The 24,286-nt window shown below is 46.2% G+C and overlaps 1 protein-coding gene across 1 annotated transcript in view; it reads left to right on the top strand.

The window, feature by feature from the left end:
- Nucleotides 1–24,286, top strand: part of CACNA1C (calcium voltage-gated channel subunit alpha1 C) — a gene marked incomplete at both ends in the record, with an annotated part of 472,734 nt that extends 448,448 nt beyond the window's left edge. Inside the window, 15 exons of the mRNA XM_084282170.1 lie at nucleotides 1,017–1,082; nucleotides 4,569–4,660; nucleotides 5,469–5,634; nucleotides 6,520–6,647; nucleotides 8,332–8,428; nucleotides 9,723–9,825; nucleotides 11,579–11,680; nucleotides 13,059–13,186; nucleotides 14,297–14,431; nucleotides 15,442–15,794; nucleotides 18,096–18,224; nucleotides 18,699–18,808; nucleotides 20,607–20,710; nucleotides 23,463–23,786; nucleotides 23,990–24,286. Of these exons, the coding sequence (XP_084138296.1) occupies nucleotides 1,017–1,082; nucleotides 4,569–4,660; nucleotides 5,469–5,634; nucleotides 6,520–6,647; nucleotides 8,332–8,428; nucleotides 9,723–9,825; nucleotides 11,579–11,680; nucleotides 13,059–13,186; nucleotides 14,297–14,431; nucleotides 15,442–15,794; nucleotides 18,096–18,224; nucleotides 18,699–18,808; nucleotides 20,607–20,710; nucleotides 23,463–23,786; nucleotides 23,990–24,286 (2,334 nt within the window). The remainder of the gene's footprint in view (nucleotides 1–1,016; nucleotides 1,083–4,568; nucleotides 4,661–5,468; nucleotides 5,635–6,519; nucleotides 6,648–8,331; nucleotides 8,429–9,722; nucleotides 9,826–11,578; nucleotides 11,681–13,058; nucleotides 13,187–14,296; nucleotides 14,432–15,441; nucleotides 15,795–18,095; nucleotides 18,225–18,698; nucleotides 18,809–20,606; nucleotides 20,711–23,462; nucleotides 23,787–23,989) is intronic.

Raw genomic sequence — 24,286 nt, 5'->3', positions numbered from 1 at the left:
AGGTTTAAATTATGGCCATTTTGATATTCAGATGTCTTTGAGGTGATTTCTGCATGTTTTAGTCAAATCCCCATGGTGGTCAGTGAAAATTGTCAATTTAGACATAAACTGGAAATGTACAAATAACATCATATTTTAAAATAATAATAATGATGTTGTAGGCTTTTTATGCTCCATGAAATGGGATGTTCAAAATCCAGCCCAGAGGCTCTGCTGGCATTCTCAGGATGAATACATCCGCCCATTGCCTCTGAAGTAAGGTCTGGAAATCTCTGGCCTGAGCACTATATTTCAAAAGCAACAGAGTAGAAAATTCCTTCTCAAAAACCCAAGACAGCGAGGCCCTGAGCTGTGTGCCCTTGATTCCTGCTAGTGGTGGAGGAAACCGATAGCACTCAACACTTTGCTGATTGCACTGGCCTCTCCTTCCCGAGGCAGCTCTGCAAATCAAGGTTCTGCATTTCCTCTTCAACAGCTGATCACAGACACTTAGAGAGCTGCAGACACCATCACAGACACCTAACACTGAGCAGAAGACAAAGCTGATGCCGATTTAGATACTTAGGATGGCACCAGCCGCTGTAGGAGCCTTGAATTTGGATCTGGGCAGCTGTTGCATTTTCAGTTTCACCAGACTGGATCCAGGAAAAACACAAAGGACATTGCCATTTGGGACAGAATCAAACCGGTTACAGTAGTTTTCTCCTCATGGTAAGCAGCTATGGACGCTGTTTCTGCCCTGGCTTTCCTCACTGCCAAGGGCAGGAGCGACTTGAAAGAGGCAGAGTCAAAGCATCGCGAGTGGGAGCCTGGCTGGGCTGGGTGGCAGCAGGGTGGTGGCGCGGAGGGCGAGCAAATATGGTCCTGTAGAGGCATCTAGTGGCCAGCTGGATGAATTACAGACTCCACGTTTCGGTCAGTCTCTGCCCAGTTTCCCCAAAGCCAGGAGCAAGAACCCGGCTCCGTAATGCCAGGCTTGGTGGAGACACGGTGCTCTCTTTTTTTTTCGTTTCTAGGCTCTCCCCTATGTGGCTCTTTTAATAGTGATGCTATTCTTCATCTACGCCGTGATCGGGATGCAGGTAAGTGATACTAAAGGTTCAACTGTTTCTTTCTCCTCCTGTTAGAGTCTGGGGGGCTGATTTATAACGTCACTTGATCAATGTGTGGTTATAAAGGTTTACAAGAACATTTTCTCCAAGCAAGGTAAGAAGGCAGCTGCTTGGTTGGAACACGTTGTCTGCCTATGCACTGCCAAAAGGATCACAACACACTCCAACAAAACCAAAAAAATCGATCCATTTAATGGCGAAATACAATATGCAAACAATAAAAGGAATGTGCCACCACTCCACGCTCCAAAGGAACACCGAGCAGCTCTGGCAAAGGTGAATTAGTGCCTTGCTCATTGGCTTAGAAGAGTTGTTTCAGTGGGCTCGTGGCCATGCTGCAATGAACAAACCCCATTTTTCTCTTGCATCACTTTCACACTGGCCTAACTCCATTGGGTTGTAAAGAGCAGCATTTGATTTACACCCATGAAGGCAAATATGGGATCAGAACCAATGTACCGACCCTGTGTTTGTGCCAGTTCTTCAGGAAGCTGCATCAATACAATATCCTATTCAGTTTGCAAAATGAACTTGGAACCAGCCTGAGCATTCATCTGTGCAAGGAACTGATGTTGCATACAGACCACTGAAGACAGCATGCGATGCAGGCACAGTCTGTGACAGTCCCAGCCTCATTTGCTGTGCTTTTCAAACTAAGCTTCAGTTTCCACTTCTGTGTTAATCAAAGATCTCAGACAAGTCAGCCATCTGGGACGAGAGACCAAACTATAGAAAGGCACGGCATAATTACTTCCAGAGGCCTTTAAACATGGTGGGCTTCTTAGTTTCACAATTCAGAAAGAATTTCTAACAAAATTCATCTCACCTCTGTGACCTTATTTTAATTTGTTTCCTGTTTTTATAATCACATCTTTTCACAGACTCCATCCACCCTCCCCCAGTCTGAAAAATAAAACTAATCATTTCTTGAATTATCATAGGTTATCTCAATTGCCCTTAGTAATTACAGCTGTCATTTAATCTGCTGGGCTCATTCTTTAAACTTGCTGCTTTGCCTTTAATACCTAACTTGTTCAAGTGGACAAGATCTTTGCAGGATTACCTATACTATACAGAAAATCACTTGAGATTATTATGCTAGTGTTACATAGCTACATAAAGCATTAAAAATGACTTCCCAGTACCTACCCAGATGGGGGTTACGACGATCATGGTACTGCCAGGGCTAGATAGATTATTCTGTAATTCTATTCCCTTTTCTATCAGCAAATTCTGAGTTGGAAATCTAATCCTTAGCAAATGCTCAAACCTCTGGTTTAACCATCTTATCAGCCTGAAGATTATACATCTCTCCTTCACATGGATCTAGGTCACTAGAGTGCTTTCTGACCTCCTGCCTTCCAACACAAAAAGCAGCTCTTCTCATCTCCTCTCTGTGCTCATAGCCCTGTTACTTCAATTTTTTGTCAAAATGGCGTTTCAACGTTTTGTGTGCTGCTCTCTTGAACCTGCAGACAGGTAGACTTCCCTCACACATAGGGACACGTAGGAAGGAAACTTCTTCCCCACTCCATTGAGCAGCTTCCATGAAAGCTGAGAGGTACCAGATCTGACAAAATTGTAAGAATTACCCACGTGAATGAGACCTTCCATTTTATCCCAGCTGCACCCCTGACTTGGAGCCTAACAACATTTGAGCCTTGCTATCCAACGTGCCCAAGGGGAAAAATCCAAAATGATGTTGACAGATGGAGCCACTAACATAATGGCTTAGGAGGCACAGGCTGAAGAGGCCACGAGAGAGGAACCTCTACTTGCAGCTCGTTGCAGCTGACTAATGCAAAGCAACCGTGGAAGCTGTTGCTGGTGCATCATGTGTGAGGGAAGCCGCAGGGAAGAAAGGAAAAATCAGACTTCCAGCATGGGAAGTTCCCATGCCTACGCCTGCCTGAAGTGAAAAATATGGGCTGCCTCAGCTCGAGCTGCCTCTGAGCATTTAAGCTGTCCTCCTGCTCCTCCTCAGTGCAGCTGGGGCTGTCACTGCTACCCACAGCGTGGGGGCGGTCGGGGCTGGGGAAGGCCCACATGTCCACGAGGAACTCCTGCAGAAAGCCTGCCACGTTCAGACCCTCCCTCCCTGCTGGCACGGCCTTCCTCTCCATGTCGCTGTTTGTCTTGGGGTGTTAATTATCAGTGACATTTGCTTGAAAAGAGTCTCCATGTTCTCTCGGAGCTGCTCTGTTCCTGCTGCTCATTTTGGCTACGAGATAACAGCACTCAAGTCCTTGAGATCTCTGCCACGTTGTTGTCGATGGGCAATAAATAGTCCTGACTGACTGTGCTGGGCAGAGACCTTTCTGCTGGGCAAGGTTTGTTAAGCTCTTAGCCCCAGTGCCCACAAGTACAAAAGCAAAATAAAATTTTTTCAAAGGAGCCTGAAACTCTGCTGCACCGGGGGCTTCACATCTGAGGGCAGACCCTAAAAGGTCTGGCCAACATTTCAGGCTTTGTGCTGCGGATGGATGAGTTGGTGCAGCAGTGGTTGTCTGGGCTTGGAAGGGAGCTGTAGGCCATTTTTGTGGCTTTAAGGAAAAGTCTGTCAGATCACCTTTATAATATGGAGCAGCTCAGGCATGGTGCAGAGAGAGCCCCAAGCAGGCTGAAATAGCCAGCAGAGTTTTTTTCTCATGCAGTAACTAAAATTGTTACCATCACTTTGTACCTAAGACAAAATTCCCCACAAGGGCTGTAAACCCTCGAGTTACCTTCTCTGCAAAAGCCTCACTTCCACAGCACACAAGCCACCAGTTTGCTTCACTTCCACCAGGGAGAACACTTCTTTCAGTCAGATTATGAGGCTCTTAAACTAGATCTCTACCATACGCCTCTCATGATTACTTCTCATCTGTTGTTCACTTCCAATGCTCCGTTCCCTTTTTCTCTGGACAGCTCTAGTCATCAACTTCACGCTGCTGCCTTCTGAGTGAACCTGAGACACCTCCTGGTGACAAGCATGGTTTTTAGAAGGGCAGGCATTTCGATAATTTCCAGAGCCAAGGCAACATACTTTACGTTGTTTTGGGAAGATGCAAGGCATCGCGCAGACCTCAAGGCTTTGCAGCTGTTGGTCTTCTGCTTATCATTTCCTCCTGGTGCAAACAGATAAGCGAAGAGGGAAGGAGACTTTCTTTCTGTGTCCGTAGCTTCTTCCAGATGGACCCCCTCCCCTTGTGAGTGCCTGTTAACATAAGACCCCATATCACATATTCACAATATATGAAATAAAGAAAGGGGCTTCCTGTTAAATATTAGTGCTTTTCTGGTGATAAAGCAGAAGCAAGGGAAGGAATGGTAAATATGAAAGACAGTTTAAGAGAAGAGCAGCTTCTGTTAAATGTCAGGTCTCCAAAGTCAGGGTGAGGCCAAGAGCTACAGGTAACAAGAGGTTTGGGGACTTTGCAAAGCTAACCTGAAAAGACCTCTGCTTTCTGCCAGGTGTTTGGTAAAATTGCGCTGAACGATACCACGGAAATCAACCGCAACAACAACTTCCAGACCTTCCCCCAAGCAGTGCTGCTGCTTTTCAGGTGGGTGTCTGACAGCTCTGCATTGTGTCAGCCCAGGAGCGTGATTCCTTGCTCTTGGGCACAGATAATCTCCTTCTACCGTGTCGTGCTCGCGAGGTGACTGGAACGTGTTGTGCCTTAGTGGGAGAGCCTAGGAGCCACGTCAGGTGGAACAAATAGTCCAGTAAGCCTCCAAAAAGTCCAGTAAGCCAGTAAGCCTTGTGCCCTGCCACCTGATGCTGGCCAGCCCTCAATGCCCCAGGTCACCTCTCAAAAGAGAGGTGGCCAGTTGTTCGGTGCTCTCAAATGCTGATACCACAAACTCCTCCTTTCTTTCACATCAAGGCAGGATGACTTCCAGCTAATTTTAGCAGGGAGGGGAGCATGAGCTCCCACTCATGCTTTGGCCTAGCTCAGTTTGCACATCATCCTGCTCCAGCTGTGGCCAGGTGTGCCAGGGCCAAAGAGAGGTGCTGAAGGGGGGGAGAGGATGGCAGGGAGTTGGTGTAAATGCAGCAGTCTATGCTCCTTCTTTCCATGGAAGTTTTTATTGTAATCCGCAGCCGCATCACACATGTCTCAGTGACTCTGACTGGCCAGACCATGACAACCCCATACCAAGACTAGGCACAGTCAGTCAGGAACAACATACCCATAATGGGAACAGAGCTAATGAAGAGAAGCAAGACATGCCAGTGAATGTCAGAGCCTGACCATCAGCCTGACGGGCTTGTAATCAACCTCAGTGGAGCAGGTTGCTAGTATGCCAGTCCCTCCCATCCTACGTCAAAGGTCACTGCTGTCTTCCCTCGCCCTCTGCTGTGCCCAGGTGTGCCACTGGCGAGGCCTGGCAGGAAATCATGCTGGCATGTCTCCCAGACAAGAAGTGCGACCCCGAGTCAGAGCCAGCCAACTCCACTGAAGCCGACCACTCCTGCGGCAGCAGCTTCGCCGTCTTCTACTTCATCAGCTTCTACATGCTCTGTGCCTTCCTGGTGAGTCCACCCCAGCACCCAAAACCTGCCCCCAGCTCACACTGCCCCCCTGCCTCAGCACTGCACAGCAGAGGGGTGGCTTCAAAGATGGGAAATCTCCCCGTGGGGCCTTCCCCAGTGGCCCCCTCTCCATGACAACAGCCCCTCGGTCTCTGCAGCTCCTGCCTCTCCCTGCAGCTCTGGGGGATGCTCTGCTCCCAATCCCAGTCCTCTGAGCACAGCAAAGGAGTGCTCTTCCCTCCTCCCCCTGAATGAGAAAACCAAATTAGCGTGTTGTGGGCTGTGCTGAGGCTAGCAACGCCTCAGCCACACTTCCCACCTTCCCTCCTACCTTCCTTCTGGCTGCTGAGCAGGTTTTTCCTCCCCTGCCAGCAGCAATGACTGTGAGAATACACATATCCCACTTGCATCTGCTCCGTGCTGGCAATGCGGCATTGCTCAGAGCAACAGCACATGCTCTGCAGCTGGCATCAGTGCCCAGAACTCTCCCAGTGAACAGCAGCAAAATTTTAAAAGTTTTGGTCTTGGGCCAGAATAAAGGGCTTTCATCCGAGCCCCACTGCCCAAAAAGGATAAATCCCAGGTTCTCCCACTGCTATACCATCCTGGTGGGCAAAGACAGGTAAATAAAAAGCCATCACAGCATGCCTGCAGCAAACCTGGGCCTCATCCATCTAGCTGCAAGGAGAAAAATATGACCAGCTGAGGACATCCTGCCTCTGGGATCTTCCCATTTAAACTGTGGGGCTGACATGGGGGAACAGAGAAACCACGCCCCATGACTTCCTAGTTTTATGAGTCCAAATCCAGGCTTTGAACTGAGAACACCGTAAAGTCTTCTGCTACCTGCCTCATCCACCAAGTCATCTTTATGCTTGTTTGCAGATCATCAATCTTTTTGTAGCCGTTATAATGGATAACTTTGATTACCTGACGCGGGACTGGTCCATTTTAGGACCACACCACCTGGATGAGTTTAAAAGGATCTGGGCAGAGTATGACCCTGAAGCCAAGTAAGTAACCCAGCCTGGACAGCAGAGCCTCTCAGGAGAACAGGCCTGTTATTTTCTGTTCTCTAGACGCAGTGCAGTAAGTGCCATATTCCTCCTGTATTTTATGCAAATATCTCACAATAGATGCCTCCACAAAGTATTACTGGTGAATCCGGAGGCCAGCAATGCAAGGATACACACAAAAATCTCAGCATCTAGGCTGCACTGTTACCTGGCTGGACATTGCTTCACTTTCAGTCAAGGGGAGATACAGACTGCTTAGGGAGGGGACAGGAGAAAATTTAGAGAGGGAGGTTAGCAGCTTGTTTTATTGTTGCATGTCTTTGGGATATTGAATCCAATCTGACTCTTCTCTTTAGCTTTCTACTCACAGAAGAGCTGCTGTGCTGAGATCTCCATTTTGTCGTGTGTCATATAGACCCATCACAACCTGCAGCTTCACACGACTGCTTTACATGCTCTGCAAGGTTATTCACATCAGCAGACTTGCAGGGATTTAAAGTTACACAAGAACAACTCACACAAGAGCTTAACTGACATCCAGTATTATATGCTCTGCTTGACACATGCTTTGGCTTAAAGTGCATTTAGATCCCTCTGGCATTACAGTCTAGTTGACAATTGTAATTGCAAAGCTCCCTTCATAATGCAAAAACTGTGGAAAGAGACCTTGAATGAAAAGCAGTTAGTTCTAGTTAGTCTCTTTAGTTAGTCTCTTTAGTCCTGGATCTGGAAACAGTGTCAAGGTTAATCTGGGCTCAGGCTCTGCAGTATGTGAGGCCATGCCACTGTTTCCGAATGATACTTAAATCAAAACCCTTCTTCCCATCCAGGGTGACTGTCCAGAGAGACTTTCAATATAGATAGGGGGCAAGCACAGCATTCTAATAAATACACTGTTAAATAACAAAACAGATGCTACTATTTGTGTTGGTTTGAAAGCAAGACTGCAGTGGCTGAAACCATATCATAGATAACCCCTCACTCCAAATGACATTCTGTTACTTCCCATCTATAAATGTGCTCCTTTTTCCTCTTTCCCACCAGTGTCCCATGGTAGAACCCCCTCCTCCCTCCATGAGAGAATTCTTCTTTTGAGATAACATTTACAAAATTTAAAAGAAATCCAACTGCTGCTGTCTCAGCTGAGAAGCTTCAGGACTTTATTTTGTACTGGCTCCAGTGACAGCCCAAAACATAAACAAGTATCAGAAGACAGTGGCTCAGGGCTATGTGTATGGGAGAGAAATTGCCAGGGAAAAAAAAAAAAAAAAAAAAAAAAAGACCCCGTGTACCTCTGTAACTGCCATAGCCCTGTGGCCAACAGACAAACAAGCATAGATTTTGAGAATGTCAGTGGTGGGGGGACAACCCCAAAGTGTCCATTCGTGCACAGGGAACTGCAGCATTCAAAACTCCAATGTCAATTCTTGCATGTATTGACTTGTGAATCACAGACAGCTGTGATTTCTGTACTGAGCGAGTGAGTTATGTGAGTATAGGGCAAATCCTGAGGAATGCACCAAGCATAAGAGTTCTGAAATGCCCTCTCAGCTATGTCCAGGTTACAGGGAGTGGCAGGCCTGGGAAGATCTAAGTGAGACTTCTAGCACTGCATTCTGCAGAGGAATCAGCAGGTCACCCTGCGGTAAGGATGCAACCCTCACTGTGCTTTCTTCCTTAGGGGACGGATCAAGCACTTGGACGTGGTGACACTGCTCCGGCGCATTCAGCCCCCCCTGGGCTTCGGGAAGCTCTGCCCCCACCGAGTGGCTTGCAAAGTAAGGAACGCTGTGGCTCGGGGAAGGCTGGGAGTCACAAGCAGTTGTGGTTTGGTATCAAACACACACACCAAGACAAAGCAGGGTGGACAGAAATAACAGGGCAAACAAATATATCTCTAAGATTTTCTTTTGACTAAATAATGCATACAAAAAAATCCTAGTGTGAGTACAATATTAAAATACAGGAAGAACAAGTACACATTTTCTGTGAAAATGTCTCGCTTATGTCTTCTGTTGTGAGACTCCAGCTATGAAAAAGCTATTCACTCTCTCTAGTGAATAATGACATGCTTATAACCTTTACACTTCCTTGCTTTGAAGTTCTTTCTTCACCTCCTCACAAGTCCCAGAGTTTGTATGTGACTCATGTAGTTGTTTTATCAAACTCAGAGCAAAACACAAAGGCTGAGGTGTATACACAGAAATATGTGACTTCTGTGTCCTACTGCCCATCCCTTTCAGTCTGCTGTCTGGCAATTGTCTGTTGTCTCAGCCTGGTTCAAACCCCACAGTCTATGTAAGCAATGATAGTGATGGGGGATGACATCCTTTCCCCACTTTAGTACTGAACCAGGCCCATTGCGTGAAAGTGGCATTAGACAGAGCTCAGACAAAATCAGCCCCATGATGCATAAAAGCTCAAACCAAGTCCCTGGTGTCTCTCACCTCCTGATACGGAAGTAAGGATGTAAGATCTGGTAATGGCTACATCTTGCCTCAGGTGTATGTCCTTGGTCTCAATGAAGTTCACCCTGCAGCTGCAACACTACCGAGCACCCACTCTCTGTCCTATGTGGCTTTACAGAATTACTGCAAGGTGGGCACAGCCCTATATTAAAAGGGAGAGGGGAAATAGTTGGATAAAGCATACCAGCCAATCTCCTTTGTTCAAGGCTACCCCCTCTTTCAGTGAAAGATTCTGACTATATATATATTTGCAGCAGTCACATATTTAGTGCAAATGAGCCTGCAGGTGCCTTGTGAGGTATGAAAAATCAGTTTGCTCAAGTGCCTACTTGTAACAAGGAAAACAAAAGCTAGAAAGTGATAGGCACATTAAAGGAAAGAGTATCTACCAGTGGGAGAGAGACCCCAGGGCAATCTCTCACCATAGCTGGGACAAATGATGGATATGAGAAGTACTCTTAAAGTTGTGTAACCAAACCCACAGGTCACAAATGCTGAAGTGAAAGGGGTGGCAGGTCTGGAGAACATCATGAGTGTGTAAGGAAGAACAAAACTGAGTCCTTGATGAAGTGTGATTGTTGTCTTTCTCCTCCTTACTCCACAGCGCCTTGTCTCCATGAATATGCCACTGAACAGTGATGGGACTGTGATGTTCAATGCCACTCTCTTTGCGTTGGTCAGAACAGCACTGAGGATCAAGACAGAAGGTAACAAGCTTGCTGAGTGCACGGGTAACTGACTGATGTTCACACCAAAGTGTGTTGAGCTGGAATGCAACAATAAGGACATTTTGTGTAAAATGATACCAGTTATTAACATGCGGCACATGGTACAAAAAACAATGTAAAGATGTTTGGAGGAATAATATATTCTAGGAAGAGAACAGTGTTTCTAGCTGGGTATTATCTAGAAAGCTGATGTTTCTCATGGTATCATCTCAGATTATTGATCATGTTCTTTATGATGATCTGCAAGTTAAATGTTTTAGACCAACATTCTTTGAAATGGCAATCACGGGAAGTAAGAGGGGCAAAGAAGCTTCCCCCTGTGCAAATTGGATCCAGAGCTGGGCAGATTTTTTGTCACTGTCACCACCGATCTTCTAGTCCATGGAAGGCAACAGAGCTTGGACTAGAAGGCCTCACCTCACTAAAATTCTTTTTTAGAGCCAAAGAGGCTCTCCTGAGAAAGAAAGACCACGGCAACCCCTGTAGAATATCTTGTGTCCTATGAAACAGAGACCCAAAAAAGACTAGATTTTCTTGTTTGTCTTAGCCTCAGACTCTCAAAGTCATTGCCAGTGAACTTCTGGGAAATCATCAACCTTCCTGGGAAGCCTCAAACTGCTTGCTTTTTTTCCTCTGCAGGATCTTGTAAGTGGTTAGGGCAGAAGTTTGGAATGCACCCTCCTGAGTCATATTTCTGCCTCTGATGCTTTCCAGCTGTTTCATTCTCAGCAAGTTATTTAATGTCACTGTCTTCACTGCATCATATTAAGAGAGCTACTGTCATGCAGAGCCCTGTGCAACATATTTAGGAGCCTTAGTGCTTGGGGAGCAATAAGAAAAGTTGGAGGAACAGCACCTTTGGAGGGAGAAGATAATGGTGTAGTACACCCAGAGAGAAGAGAGCTTCAAGTATAAGGGGTTTGAATGTACATAAATCAATAAATCAAAGGTGACTAGTTTGAGAAGAAATGTACCTAGAAAGAAAGAATATAAACTGAATCTGTTTCAGTCATTCACTCTCAAAGGGAGTGGCTTAATTAATAAATACCTCAATAGCTTAGAGCCCCACAGAAGAACACGTAATGTCTAAGTTCAGATGGTTATGTGTAAGGCTTGTTATAGCCTATGCTGTTCCTGAGAGATTAAACACAAATGTCCTGGGACAGCCCTCTGTGTAAGAGGGTGAAAGCTCTGCACGTGCCTGGCATGCGTTCTCAGAGCACTGTGCAGACTTTCTCCAAGGAAGTCTCTTGGTACCATGTGAAGAGGTTGATGTATGCAGGGATGCAGGGATTGCAACAGGTAATTCCCAGGTCTTTAGATTTCTAGCTGCATCTTTGCCAACAATTATTTCTGTTCCCCAAGCAGTATTTTTCCATTAACCGACCTCTCTTCTCATCATATTTAACCTTCACTGGATCTCAATTAGAAAGCGTAAGTACTGAATGAGACTTTCACTTTTCAGGACAAAGGAGCATTGTAGTTGCCTAGTTTCTGGCTTCTGGAAACAAACAGTAACACAGTCGCCTTCCTACTCTGAGATGACTGTGCATATTTAGTCACTGTCTTTATGAGGGGACTTCAGCAATGGTCTGAGTGCCTGTTTGCCCAAAACTTTCCACTACTGCAAAAGCCCTGGTATTTCCTCCTGAGATTGCCACGCTAGACATGCGAAATTGCTCCTCTACAGGCTCTGGCTTAATTCCTGTCTCTGATGATTTTCACCCTGCAGGTAACCTGGAGCAAGCCAATGAAGAGCTTAGAGCAATAATTAAGAAAATCTGGAAGCGCACCAGCATGAAGCTGCTGGACCAGGTGGTGCCCCCCGCAGGTGGTGAGTGCAGGATCCTGTCCCCGTCTGTGAATGTCTGTCTTTTCCCCACCAGACATGTCCTACTGCACCTCGTGAACATCAAGTGGAGTACAGGGGACAGGCTTTCTTCCACAAGCTGTTGCTACCTGTTTGCCTGTCTGGATGTTTCATCAGGCTGAGATCTGGTTTTGCCTGTACAAACATGTATATCATGTTCTTACTGCTGAAAAATCAGGGGAGGAAGAAAAGGTGTTTAAATAGGAGTGAGAGATCTTCTTTCCTCAATCTCACCCCACTTCAGCTGTAGGATTTGTTCCCTTGGACACTACCTAGTGCCTTGTTGGGCGTATATGGCATATAACTCCTTTTTTTTACTCACATAACTGCTTTCTATTTGTCCAAGTAGAAATTTTGTGAGATGCTGTCTGGCAACTAGTTACACCAGTTCAGACTGGCTGAGGGTTGTCCCTTGTCTGATTGCAGTAGATTTCTATGCAGCATCCCTGGTGGGCTGTAATTACCAGGCCTGCAGGCTCCTTCTCTGCTAGGCTCCTTAGAAGCCCAGGTGCATGGGCATCTAGTGGGACCTTCACTGACCTTCCAGGTGGCTCCAGGGACTGTTGCATGAAACAGCACTCGGCAGCTAGTTAACAGCCGCAGTCAGATCTTGAAACCTTGCTCAGCCTCCTCTGAAGTCAGAGGACAGTATCTAATACAATTTACAGCAGGTTTGGAGGAGTGAGGAGAGTTACCTGGATAAAAGCTGAGTGCACATTTTGGCTCATCAACAGTTTGTATTGAGTGAGAATATAGCAAGGACTGAGCAATAACTGCACTTCTGGGGAGAGGTGATCACTGTGGTCCTCTCACACCCATGCTAGACACAACCAGACAGAATTTCAGTGCAGAGAAGGGCCAGATCAGGTCTGGGATGGATGGTAAGTCAGGTGCTATTAGTGAGATCAGATTTGGAGTATGCATTACCCAAAGCTGTCACAAGAGAATGCAGCATTCATTGACCCAGACTGGGAGGCTACTGCTATAGCAAGATCACAGCACCAGAGGCTGCAAAGCTTAGAGCCATAGAGGCACTTCACCAAAACCAAAGTGCATCCAGAGGTGCATAGCTATAGGTGTTCTCTGCCAGCAGAGCCAGTCTATCTAAATGCCAGGTGTACCTCACCTCCTGACTACTTACGGCAAGCTCTGACCGTGGAGCAATCCCTTCCTTTATTCAGCCCTGCATACTGAAGCCATAAAAAGCAGAGAAGTACTGTGGTGCCTAGGGCTTCTGCCTTTAGTTGCAAGTCTCACATTAGCAAACACACTACTTAAAACCCTTTGCTTATTTGTTTTGTTGTGTGATGTTTTTGTTTTTTTTTTTAATACCCCTTTCCAGATGACGAGGTGACCGTTGGGAAGTTCTACGCTACTTTCCTGATTCAAGAATATTTCAGGAAGTTCAAGAAACGCAAAGAACAGGGCCTGGTGGGCAAGCCCTCCCAGCGCAACGCCCTCTCCTTACAGGTGACAGATGGGCACAGGATGGGCAGGGGTGGTACAGTTGAGGCATTTGACCCCACTTCCCTCTCAGCCATTCTGGGGGCTGCAATGGGCTACCCTCACTAGAAAGGAGCTTGTAGACTCTTTAAATTACCACATCAATCCTTTTGGATAGGTGTTTATCTACCACGGGCCTCATCCTGTAGCTCTGGAGGTGGAAGGCACACGTGAGGTGTAGTCACTGTTTATCAGTCCACTGGTAATGTTTGAAATTTGGCTTTCTTTTGGAGGGCTGCTATGAAGTGTCCAGCAGACATTTTTTTTATTACTACATTCATTTGACCCTTTCTGAAGGAGTCATTATAACAGGACCAGAGAGAGCATGTTGCCAGGAGGCAAAATCAGTTACAAAGCAAGAAGCATACCTGGATGCCAAGGCCATCCAGTGCCTGGGATCTGTTCATCACTGTGCTACAGGTTCACTGGTGGACTGCCAGGCTGTGTGAAAGAATAAGAAATCCCCCCTGACTGTAGGACTGTGCCATTTCTGTCCTTCAACTGTAGAGTAAGGAACAAGGGTGACTCTGGACTTGCAGCAAGCCAAGAAGTGTTGTGACACAGGCCTAAATACAGGCTGAGGTCTCCACATACCCACAGAATACCTCCCTGGAGTGGATTCCAGTCAGTGAGGGGTTTGAGGACTGTCCAGATCCAGATGCCAGAAGTTTAGCTATGAAATATGTATTTAAGATGCTGATTAAAAAGAACATATTTTTCAGAGGTGCTGAGTACATTGTTCAGCGGGAACTGTGGCTGCTCTAGGGCTTCTGGTAGTGGATCTGAGAACCCAGAGTCGAAAGCATGCAGACTTGCACGGTCAGGCCCGTGGATTTATGGCTGTGACCTGCTTTGAAAAAGCCGAGGGACTAGCAGTGAGCATTCCTGGGTTGGATTACTAAGAGTTTCTCCCTCTCTAAACTGGAGATGAAAGAGCAGAATTTGTTAGTATTTTTCTAGGAGCTGGGGATGCTATATTAAGTAGAAAGGCCCCACTGTTCTTAGCAGATTAACATCGCTTTTGTTTCTCACATAACCACTCGGACATATGAAGCTCTATAGTTTGCTGTTTTGCAGGCTGGTTTGCGCACACTTCACGACATCGGCCCAGAGATCCGAAGGGCGATCTCAGGAGACCTGACAGCTGAAGAAGAGCTAGACAAGGCCATGAAAGAAGCTGTTTCTGCTGCCTCTGAAGATGATATTTTCCGGGTAGGTGTGGAACAAATTTACAAACTGAGGCTAGATTGGTATCTTAGCTCAAAGAGTGCTGTGTTTTTTGTATGCACTCTGTATTTCAGCTGGCTGCTCCTTTTTTTTGTAGATCCTACTGGGAAACAGACTGGTGGAGTCAGGGTGCCAGATCCTGAGAAATTACTTTTATCCCATTTTCTTCTCAATGGATGTTTGCCCTGTATTAAGCCTAAACAAAATCATAATGACAATGGCCAAAGGGTCAGAAGAACTGCACAGTTAAGCCATCTTCCAGTCCACAGAGCATCAGCCAGGCAGACTTCAATTTTTTATTGAGTTCTTCTTTCAGTGGCACAAGTAGTGTCCTTTCAAAATGTACCCCAGAGCCCAATAGAGACCCTGTGGTCCTGGAGGAAATTTCCAGGGCAATTGCCTAAATCTGCCCTTTCTTATTTCATTCCTGTTCCTTCTAATTGTATCCTCTGGTAATATTTCTTCTCCTTTGGCATTTCTCTCCTTCAAATCATTTACAGAAAGATGCTGTCTGTCCCTCTCATAACTCATCATCCAAACAGTAGATAACTGGCTCATTAAATCTTTCTTCATTTGTTCCTCCAGGTGATTAATAGCTTCTGGTGCTCTTCTCAAATTCCTTCTTATGTAAAGATATTGTTTTGCAACTGCACTGTGAATACCAGAGAGCAGTAACCTAGTTCTTGCCACCTTACCCAGTCATACCCTTCCAGGACTGGTGGTATTTGGACACCTTTGTCTCGCCTATCCACTTGTTCATTTCTTTAAGGCCAGTCCTTTGAAATGTCTTAGAAAGATGAAGCTTTCACAGCCTGCCTGTACCTAGTCTCTCTGACAGAGAAGTCTATGCACTGCATTTTCTGGCAGAGAGAGCACCAGTCCGTAGTGCACACTTTTGTTTCTCACATTTTCCTTCCCTCAACAGTCTCGACAGGGAACACCACACGTACCTTTTTACTGACAAAGGGAAAAAATTGTTTGTGTTTCTCTGACAGAGAGCTGGAGGCCTGTTTGGAAACCATGTCAGCTACTACCAAAGTGATGGCAGGAGTGCATTCCCCCAGACATTCACCACCCAGCGACCTCTGCACATCAATAAGTCCGGCAACAACCAGGGAGACACCGAGTCTCCATCTCACGAGAAGCTGGTGGACTCCACCTTCACACCCAGCAGCTACTCATCTTCAGGCTCCAATGCCAACATCAACAATGCCAACAACACTGCCCTGTGCCGCTTCCCCAGCCCGCCCAGCTACCCCAGCACCGTCAGCACAGTGGAAGGCCATGGGGCCCCATTGTCACCCACCATCCGTGTGCAGGAAGCTCCTTGGAAACTACCATCCAAAAGGTAAGCTGCACAGCAGGGCATGGGCTGAGGGACCGGGGAGGCGAACGTGCACGCAAACACCAAAGCACTGCTGCCTAGCTAAAGTCACCCACCAGATATTGCCCTGCCTGCAGCCTGGACTGAGCCTTTTGGTTCTCCACTTGTGCCAAAGCCCACGGTGTGGCAGATATGCATCCACTGACCACGGCAAAGAAGCAGCACCCTCACAGACCAGCATACATGATTTCTTTGGGCTTTATCGTGAAGAAACCTTTATAAGGGCTAAAGGGAGCCTTATTTACCCTCTCTTAACCACAGGTTTTATCAACTGGTAATTGAAAGGGAAAGCAACTGCATTTCACCTCTTAAGAGCCCAGCTGAGAGTTCTGTGGAAGTCAGCGTTTTTCAGTTAGTGCGTCACATCCATAAGGAGGTCACATAAGGCTTTCTGGGAGAAGGGGGGCAAGGCTGTCAGACACGCAATACCACGTAAAGCAAAGAAAATCCCCTTCTCTTGACATCCTTCAGGCTGTCTGCACATAGGTGACTAATACGAGAGGAATATCACTTTTATCAGTGCGATGTTTTTTAACCCTTTCAGTAAAAGCAGGATTGAGCTGTAAATTTATTTTCAATGGAGACAGTGAGCAATGTGAAAAGGTGGAGAAATTCTGCTCCAGGATAGGAAAGAATATGGCAGTTAGACAGAGGAAATTCAGTGGGTGCAGTACACATTACCCAAGTAAACAAACCAATAGCTTTTTTATTTCCTGCCGTCCTTAGGGAGGCCACAGGAATTGCTGATAACACACTGTGTTATCTTCTGTCCCCCACATGCTGATTCGTGCTGTTGTGACACTGTTAACATGGTGTTCTTTTCTCTCCTTGCTTCCTTGGGCACCTACCTCGAATTAGGACGCATTACTACGAAACACTGGGACGGTATGTGTTCTCTCTCCTGCTCTAACACTCTCTGGGTGTAGACCCATTGTTCGTCCCATTGAAAGTCCAAATCCTGATTCATGCTGAAGATAAGCTCTTCTTTTTGGTGTCAGTAAGCTGGAAAAGAGTTTTAATGATTGCTGTGACATCTCCAGGACATGCTCCCAAATTAGGGCTTTTCTGCCCATTGGCAGATAGCAATGCACAGACTGTTTCTAGCTGGTTTCTTGATTTGTGTAGTTTTTTTAGAGTTCCTATCTGGGCTCACACATCTAGACACTCTCTGGTCACAGAGCAGAGCAGTATACCCTGGCATGCTCACAGAAAAAAATGTTTTGGCTAAACACAGATTGTTGAAAAGGGGGAGCTGCCATGTAGTGAGTTCTCCACCATGCAGCTTAGCAGTTTTACTGGTCTCCCATCTCAGCAGGAAGGTCACTCCAGCACTGTCCTTCAGATTGTTTTGTACTATGCATATACACAATTCTCCTGGTGCTTTATGCCTGAAACAAATGAGAAAATAATGTTTCCTATCAAGTCCCTGAAAGATTTAAAAACATAAAAAAAAATCTCTGTCACACTGCTTTCTTCTGTGGAATGCAAGTAGCAAACTGACTCTAATATCTCTATGTCAGTATTTCAAAGATTCATGCTACCTTCAGTTTTTACTTTACTTCTCAGAAAATAGACTCAGAATGAAGTGAATTCTGAGGGCTGAGACTTGAACCAGAGGGACAAGGAGAAGACAAGCAGGGAAATAAGGGCTGTCATGCCTAAGAGCTTGAACAGATCCTGCTGAATGAAGCAGAAGCACCCTTCAGTTATTGATGAGAAAAAAGGGACCAGAGGTGGAAAACACAGGAAGGAATGAACAGAAATGAGAGCATGAACAAGAAACAGAAGGGAAAGATGGTGCAAAATAAAGGATTTGGGAGGCAGAGGCTGTGTTACACAGAGCTGAGAGGGTACTATCAGTGTCGTGGAAGCTTCTCTTTGAAATCTGTAACCAAGGCTTTTGCAACAAGAAAAAAACAGATGCATTTCTAAGAGCCCATCTTAGGTTTTACAAGTTCACAACTTTGGGAAAGTTGGCACTGTGATGTGCACATTTATAGAGTCCATATAGTCACAAATGACAGTAATACATCTATGTTTCCAGTATTTTTCAACATTGTTAAGAAACTTCCTTTGAAAGAGGGCACAGACAGTGGTTGTTGCTTTTGTATTTGTGAATTCTGCAGTTTTGTTCAGTCATTGATTTTTCTATGATAGCTCTTCAACATTATAATAAACCAAGACAGATGGAGCCTGTCATTCTTGTCTCTATAACAGATTTTCTTTACCATCTCTGTATTTTGACTTGTCTTTTTTGCTCATTAGCTCCAGTTCCAGAGACAGCCAGCTGGCAATTGTTTGCCAAGAGGAAGTGTCTCAGGATGAGACTTATGATGAAAATTTGAATGAAGACATTGAGTACTGTAGTGAACCAAGTCTGCTCTCTACTGAAATGTGAGCTTTGCAGCTTTAGTCAAGGTGTTTGGGTGGTTCTTGAGTTAAGGGGGGGAGGTGGGAAGAAGTGACATTTCTCTGCAAAAATTTCAATTTACGGGATAAGGCCAGAAGATTTTAGTCAGACAACTCAAATATCAGATGATAATGGGAAAAATAAATAAATAAATAAATAAATAAAGCAGCAGTTCAGCCCTAAGGGGAAAAAAATTGAAAGGGAGATCTTTTGCCTAGGATTTTGCTTCTCTGAATGATGCATCTGGATGTGCAGCCCCCACCCCACATTCACTTTCACCGCCTTATGTTCCCAGATCTCCTGTCTCATGGTCTCAGTTGCTTCTCCTGGACCCCTTAGCAAGCTCAGTAGCTGCATCCGTTTGATAGCATGATCTTCCTGGCTTTCCTGCTGGAAGAGGGGTTATTCTGTCTGACACGAGCTGCTTTTCTAGAATCCCTGTGTTCTCTCCTTTGCAGGCTTTCATACCAAGACGATGAAAACAGACAACTTACTCCACCAGAAAACAACAAAGCAGAGGACACCCGACACTCTCCAAAGAAAGGGTTTCTGTGCTCCTCAGCACTAGGTAATGCCCCAGTGTGACACGTGGGCTGTGCTTTCCTCTGCCTTGACTGAGTTCTCACATCCTGCTGGAGAAATCCCAGTGTGTGTGGGCCTGGGTGTTGGTGCTCTCTGCATTTAGCTCACGAAACCAGGAATCCCATGGTGTGCGTGCAACCCTGATCAGGCAGGTGACTCTACTGACTTTATGCTCAGTCAGTAGATGAATCTGTGGCTGTTTGGATATCCCTGGTTGTTTGGATAGTCCATGTGATCTGTTTGATTAAGGCTGCGTGTTGATTAAAGGAGTTTATTAGAGCGCTGTAGGCTCTCCAAACAATCACCAGGGAGTCACTGTATTGACTAGCCTTGGGTATATGGTGTTCTGTTCTGTGTGTGTTCAGCGGGGAAAAAGGAGAGGTTGTTTCTTTTGTCTGCTACAAGGAAAACAGTGAATTTCAGATTAAGCTAACACAATGCAAATTTGCTTTCTGCTCTGATTGTACCTGGAGATTTTCAAGTGTTTCAAGAGAGCAAGTATGCTCATGTGGAAACCATGAATTACAAGATTTTACAAAGGTATCAGGATAAACTTTTCATCCTTTTTCCCATGGGGAAAAAAAAAAAAAAAAAAAAAAAAAAGAGAGACATTTGGAGGAAAAGCTAAAAAGAATCCTGAATCCTGTAAGGATTCTTTTAAGAAAAAGCATCCTATAAGGTGTTGATTTTCACAAAATAAACAGCGACAGTCTATGTAGTGTATTGTTTAAAGTGAGACTTGACTTAAAACCTCTTAAATCCTCTTCAAGATGCTTATACAATTGAGTATGTAGGCTCTTATACAACTGAGTATATATGCTCTGTAGCAGATACTTCCTCCATTCCCTGAGAGGCCCTTTTCTCAACAAATCAATAATATACCTACTATTTTCAGAATTTGATTTTTTTTTCTTACTTTACAAGAATGTCAATGGGATCAAGGAGTAGAAAAAAATATTTTAGTGTGCCATGCAGCTTTATCTTTAATAATGTGTTTATTTGCCATTCTTCAGAAGAAAAGCCTGTGCAATTTTTCATAAATATACTTTGCAGTCCTTTTAAATTCCTGTATAAAGAGTACACTTCTCATAATTACAGAAGTTTAATTTCATACCAAGCAAACAATGTGGATATTTCAATAGCTCCTCCCAATTATTATTTTTTTAAAATGACTTTTTCACTTCCATTTCCAAAGTTCTAAAAGCACCACATCTGTACATACTCAAGCCTCCATTCACCAATGAATAATTCACTTCCACCTGATCCTGGTATAGACATGGCCTCAAAAACTGTGGTATGTCTGGCAGTTAAGGGCCCAGAACACATGCAGGTGGGAGGCTAAAGTCACCTGAGCAACCCAACATCTCCTCCTGCATGTTGGGCACAGCCAGGTACAGTGACAGAACCTCGGTTGCCCTATCAGCCCTGCCAAGGGCTTTACCTGAACCAGAAAGGTTTGAAAACACTTTCACTGCTTAGGAGGGAAGTCAGCTGCACAGTACCTGCTAGGTCCATTTTTTAAGGGAGAAAAATAAAAATCATCACCCAGAGCTTTATCTTGCAACTTGCTTGGAGGATAGTGTCGGTTAGTCCATGATGCTCGCATTTGTTTTGCAAATACAAGTACTTTGGAAGAGGCAAGGTGTCAAGGGGAAGCAGACAGCGCTTAAAATGTGGGCGTCTTTGCTGTCTCTCCAGCAGGACTGCACCAAATGAAACTGAACTCAGATTACCTGTAGTGTAGTATAAGTGATGGACACAGTTGTTTGTGTTTGTTTTTTCAGGTCGAAGAGCATCTTTTCACTTAGAGTGTCTGAAAAGACAGAAAAACCAGGGTGTAGACGTCTCGCAGAAGACAGTTCTGCCTTTACATCTGGTACATCATCAGGTAAGCATTAACAACATCAAAGGGCCCAGCAAGGCAAGTGAGAATCTACTGTCTGCCCTCCCATTCCATCCCAGACAACCTTGAGACGCCATCTGAGATAGCTTCTCACCCATATCAAAGGTCCAGTTTTTAGAAACTGTATTTGCCATCACACTCACTCCTGATTTCAGGATTTTTATTGTTCCCAGAAGAATGCTACAGGGACATGTCCTTTGGAGTTATCATTACCTGATGTCCGTGAAAGAGAAAAATAAAAACCTATCTATAGGATAAAAATAACCACCCAAATTGCACTCTGAAGTGCAATTACACTGGCTTTGATGGTAGTACACATATGAATAAAATGTGCAGGGTCTACTTTTATATTAAATGGACGTAGCCAGTAATGGCAATTAATCATTTAAAAAATAGCTGATTACATGTAATTAATCAGCCTCTTAAATCCTTTATAACTGCATCTAGCAGCCTACCAAATGTGTGCTTTGGCACCTATCTAGATGATTAACCAGCTGTCATAGTCCAAAGTAGATTTATGTCTTTTATTTAGATGGCACCACTGTCACCATAAAAGAAACCGGTGCTGTGGCAAACAGTCCTGCAACATGGGGCATCCTGCTCCGTGCAGTTCCCCAGGGCAGGGCAGGACAGGGGCACAGGGGCAGAAAGTGCCACAGGGCAGGGGTGGTAGGAGTGAGAAGTCATAGCAGCTGGAGGAGTGAGAGATGAGCATGGCTGAGACTCTCTGTGTTTTCTCACCTCCATTCCCAGCAACAGCAGCCAGTTATGCTGTAAGGACCAAGCTCCAGAAAGCAGTGATCCACAGGGAGCTACAGCTGTGGCAGGGACAAGCAGTGAATGTACTGGGGCACGGGGCTGTGAACAGCTTCCCACCCTCCCCATAGCACTAATGGCCCTCCTGAGACCTCCTGCCCTCCCACAGCAGTGCAGATAGAGGGGACACATGCCTCCTATCCTCTCAGCCCACCCAGCTGGCAGACTCACCTTCTTCCAACCTGTACAAAGAGGATGGAGCTGCTTCACCCTTCCTCATCCCACTGTGCAGCCCCAAACCTAGAGTTACGGGGCTCTACCCACCCCAGCATCACTGAGCTGGACTGCAGGGTTACCCTGAAGTAGGCACCTGGCCTCTGGTCGGCAACACCCAGCAGTGTCAGTCCATTTAAAAAATCATCAGCCTACAACACTGCTTCAAATGAGGACACGAAGCAGAAAGGTTGCCTCTGCTAAGCACAGTGGATTCAGTTGCTCAGGAGAGCTTGAAGGGGTATACTCATGAAATACTCATACATAATGGTATGTAAATATATGCAGCTGAAGCTTGAAGCAATATCTACGAGCTTCTTTCAGCCTCCTCAGTACTTTACATTTGGGATAAACACCTTGTATGTATTTCTCCCAACAAGCTGAAAAACTGGTTCAGTTATCCTACCTGACAGATCTAAGGCTCTCCTTGAAGTCCCAGCAGTTTAAGGGATGTGCTGAGGCCATCATAGCCTGCAGTGTGTGACTTATATAGATTAATTTTTAAGGGCTTTCTTCATCATTGAAATTTGGTAGGAGTCTGACACCTAATTCCTGAAAAAATGTTGGTGAACCTTGTTGGTGACCAACAGCTGATTCTTTTGTTCACCTGTCGCTGAAATTATTAGCACAGCATGCTGATAGCAGTTGTCCAGAATTTCAGTGGCAGATGGATTGAGCTTCACTGAACTTCAGGTATCTAAAAGTTAGCTGCCTAGTTCAACTGGTCAGCTCAGTCCCACTGTGGTCAACAGGGAAATAGCATCTCCAAAAGGCAAGTGTGAGTCTTGTCAAAGTCTTATCCTCCAGAGAGCATTTTCAAGTATCCAAAAGAGGCCAGAGGCTTGCTGGTATCCCTCTGCACAGTTAGCTGAGACTAAACACAGAGCTTGTAGATAGCTGAAGCTGGGGGAGACAACCAAACCCAAACAAGATGATTCTCTGCAACACATCCACATACTTTTGTGTTTTCTGTGTCTTTATTTCTTTGCTCATATCAGACAGTCGTGAGCTGTGTGAGATGAGCTCCCAACTCTGATGGCTTTGCTTACAGAATGAGGCAGCAGTTGCCATGAATGAGGCATCCGATCAGCCCTGTGCAGTAAGGGGCTTCTTGAGAAATTCATGTTATCAAAGGAGGCTGGATGACTCAGAGGCTGTGTGCATGATTTTGGGAAGGAGTGGATGGCTTAAAGCATAGTCATCAGATATTGATCCTCCCACCAACAGCAGATGCCTTAAAATCCAGTGGTGGATTTGCAGTTATCAGCAACTACAGACACATCTAAAATTCACATCTGGTGTCCGTTCAGGTTCTACAGCAGATACTTAGAGAAAACAGCAATTGGCAGTAAGAGCTAGCGGCATAGATGGTGGCAGGGGTGGGAGAAGGAGTCCTTTGGATGGCTGTGGCACTGGGGGAGAGGCGATGTTTCTGGCAGGGCCGTGGGGAGCGGGGCTGCATCCCTCCTGCCAGGGCAGTGGCACCAGGGCTGAAGAAGCTCAGCCCTGAGAGTTTCCAGCCTGGTGCTTGGCACAAGTGCAGGCTATACTGTGTAAGGGCAGGCTTGCGAAATGAGTTCACAGGAAACATCCAAGGCATGCCGGGAGCTGTTTCCCAGGCCTCGAGGCCCTCCAGGCCTTTCTCGGGTCATTTCTCCATCACCTTGGGGTTCCGTCCCTCACGCACATCTCTCCCCTGTGTCCACAGGCGCTAGCGGTGGCCGGCCTGAGCCCCCTCCTGCAGCGAAGCCATTCCCCCACCACGTTCTCCCGGCTGTGCGCAACACCGCCCGCTACGCCCTGCAGCCGCGGCTGGCCGCAGCAGGCCATCCCCACGCTGCGTCTCGAGGGGGCAGAGTCCAGCGAGAAGCTCAACAGCAGCTTCCCGTCCGTGCACTGCAGCTCCGGCTTCCCCGAAAGCACCGGCTGCAGCAGCCCGAGGAGAGCCAGGCCGGTCTCCCTCACCGTCCCCAGCCAGAGCGCAGGGAGCAGCAGGCAGTTTCACGGCAGCGCCGGCAGCCTGGTGGAAGCGGTAAGGCCACAGCGGCAGAAGGGATGTGGGCAGCGTGGGGGGAAGCCCCCTCAGTACAGGGGTCTGCAGGGTGGCTGGGAGGAGGAGGAGGAGGAGAACCACCAGGGATAACACGGAGGGTCGCACGCGATGGGGGCGCGACGGGGCCGGTGGTGCATGGTGCTAACACATCTTTGTCTCTGGTTCCCCGCCTCCTTTTGAAGGTCTTGATTTCGGAAGGACTGATGCAGTTTGCTCAAGATCCAAAGTTCATTGAGGTCACAACCCAGGAGCTCGCAGACGCCTGCGACATGACGATAGAAGAGATGGAAAATGCAGCAGACAACATTCTCAATGGTAACAGCAAGCAGAGCCCCAATGGCAACCTCTTGCCTTTTGTTAACTGCAGGGACGCAGGGCAGGACAGTGCAGGCGAGGAAGAGGAAGAGGTGCAGAGCCCGGATTGTAGAAAAAGTCAGGAGGAGCTCAAGGACAGCAGGATTTATATCAGCAGCCTGTAG

The sequence above is a fragment of the Netta rufina genome (genome assembly GCF_964035555.1).
Source record: "Netta rufina genome assembly, chromosome: 1".
In the NCBI taxonomy this organism is placed as follows: Eukaryota; Metazoa; Chordata; class Aves; order Anseriformes; family Anatidae; genus Netta; species Netta rufina.
The sequence above is the reverse complement of the archived record's forward strand: the minus strand, read 5'-3'. Positions and strand labels throughout refer to the sequence as shown.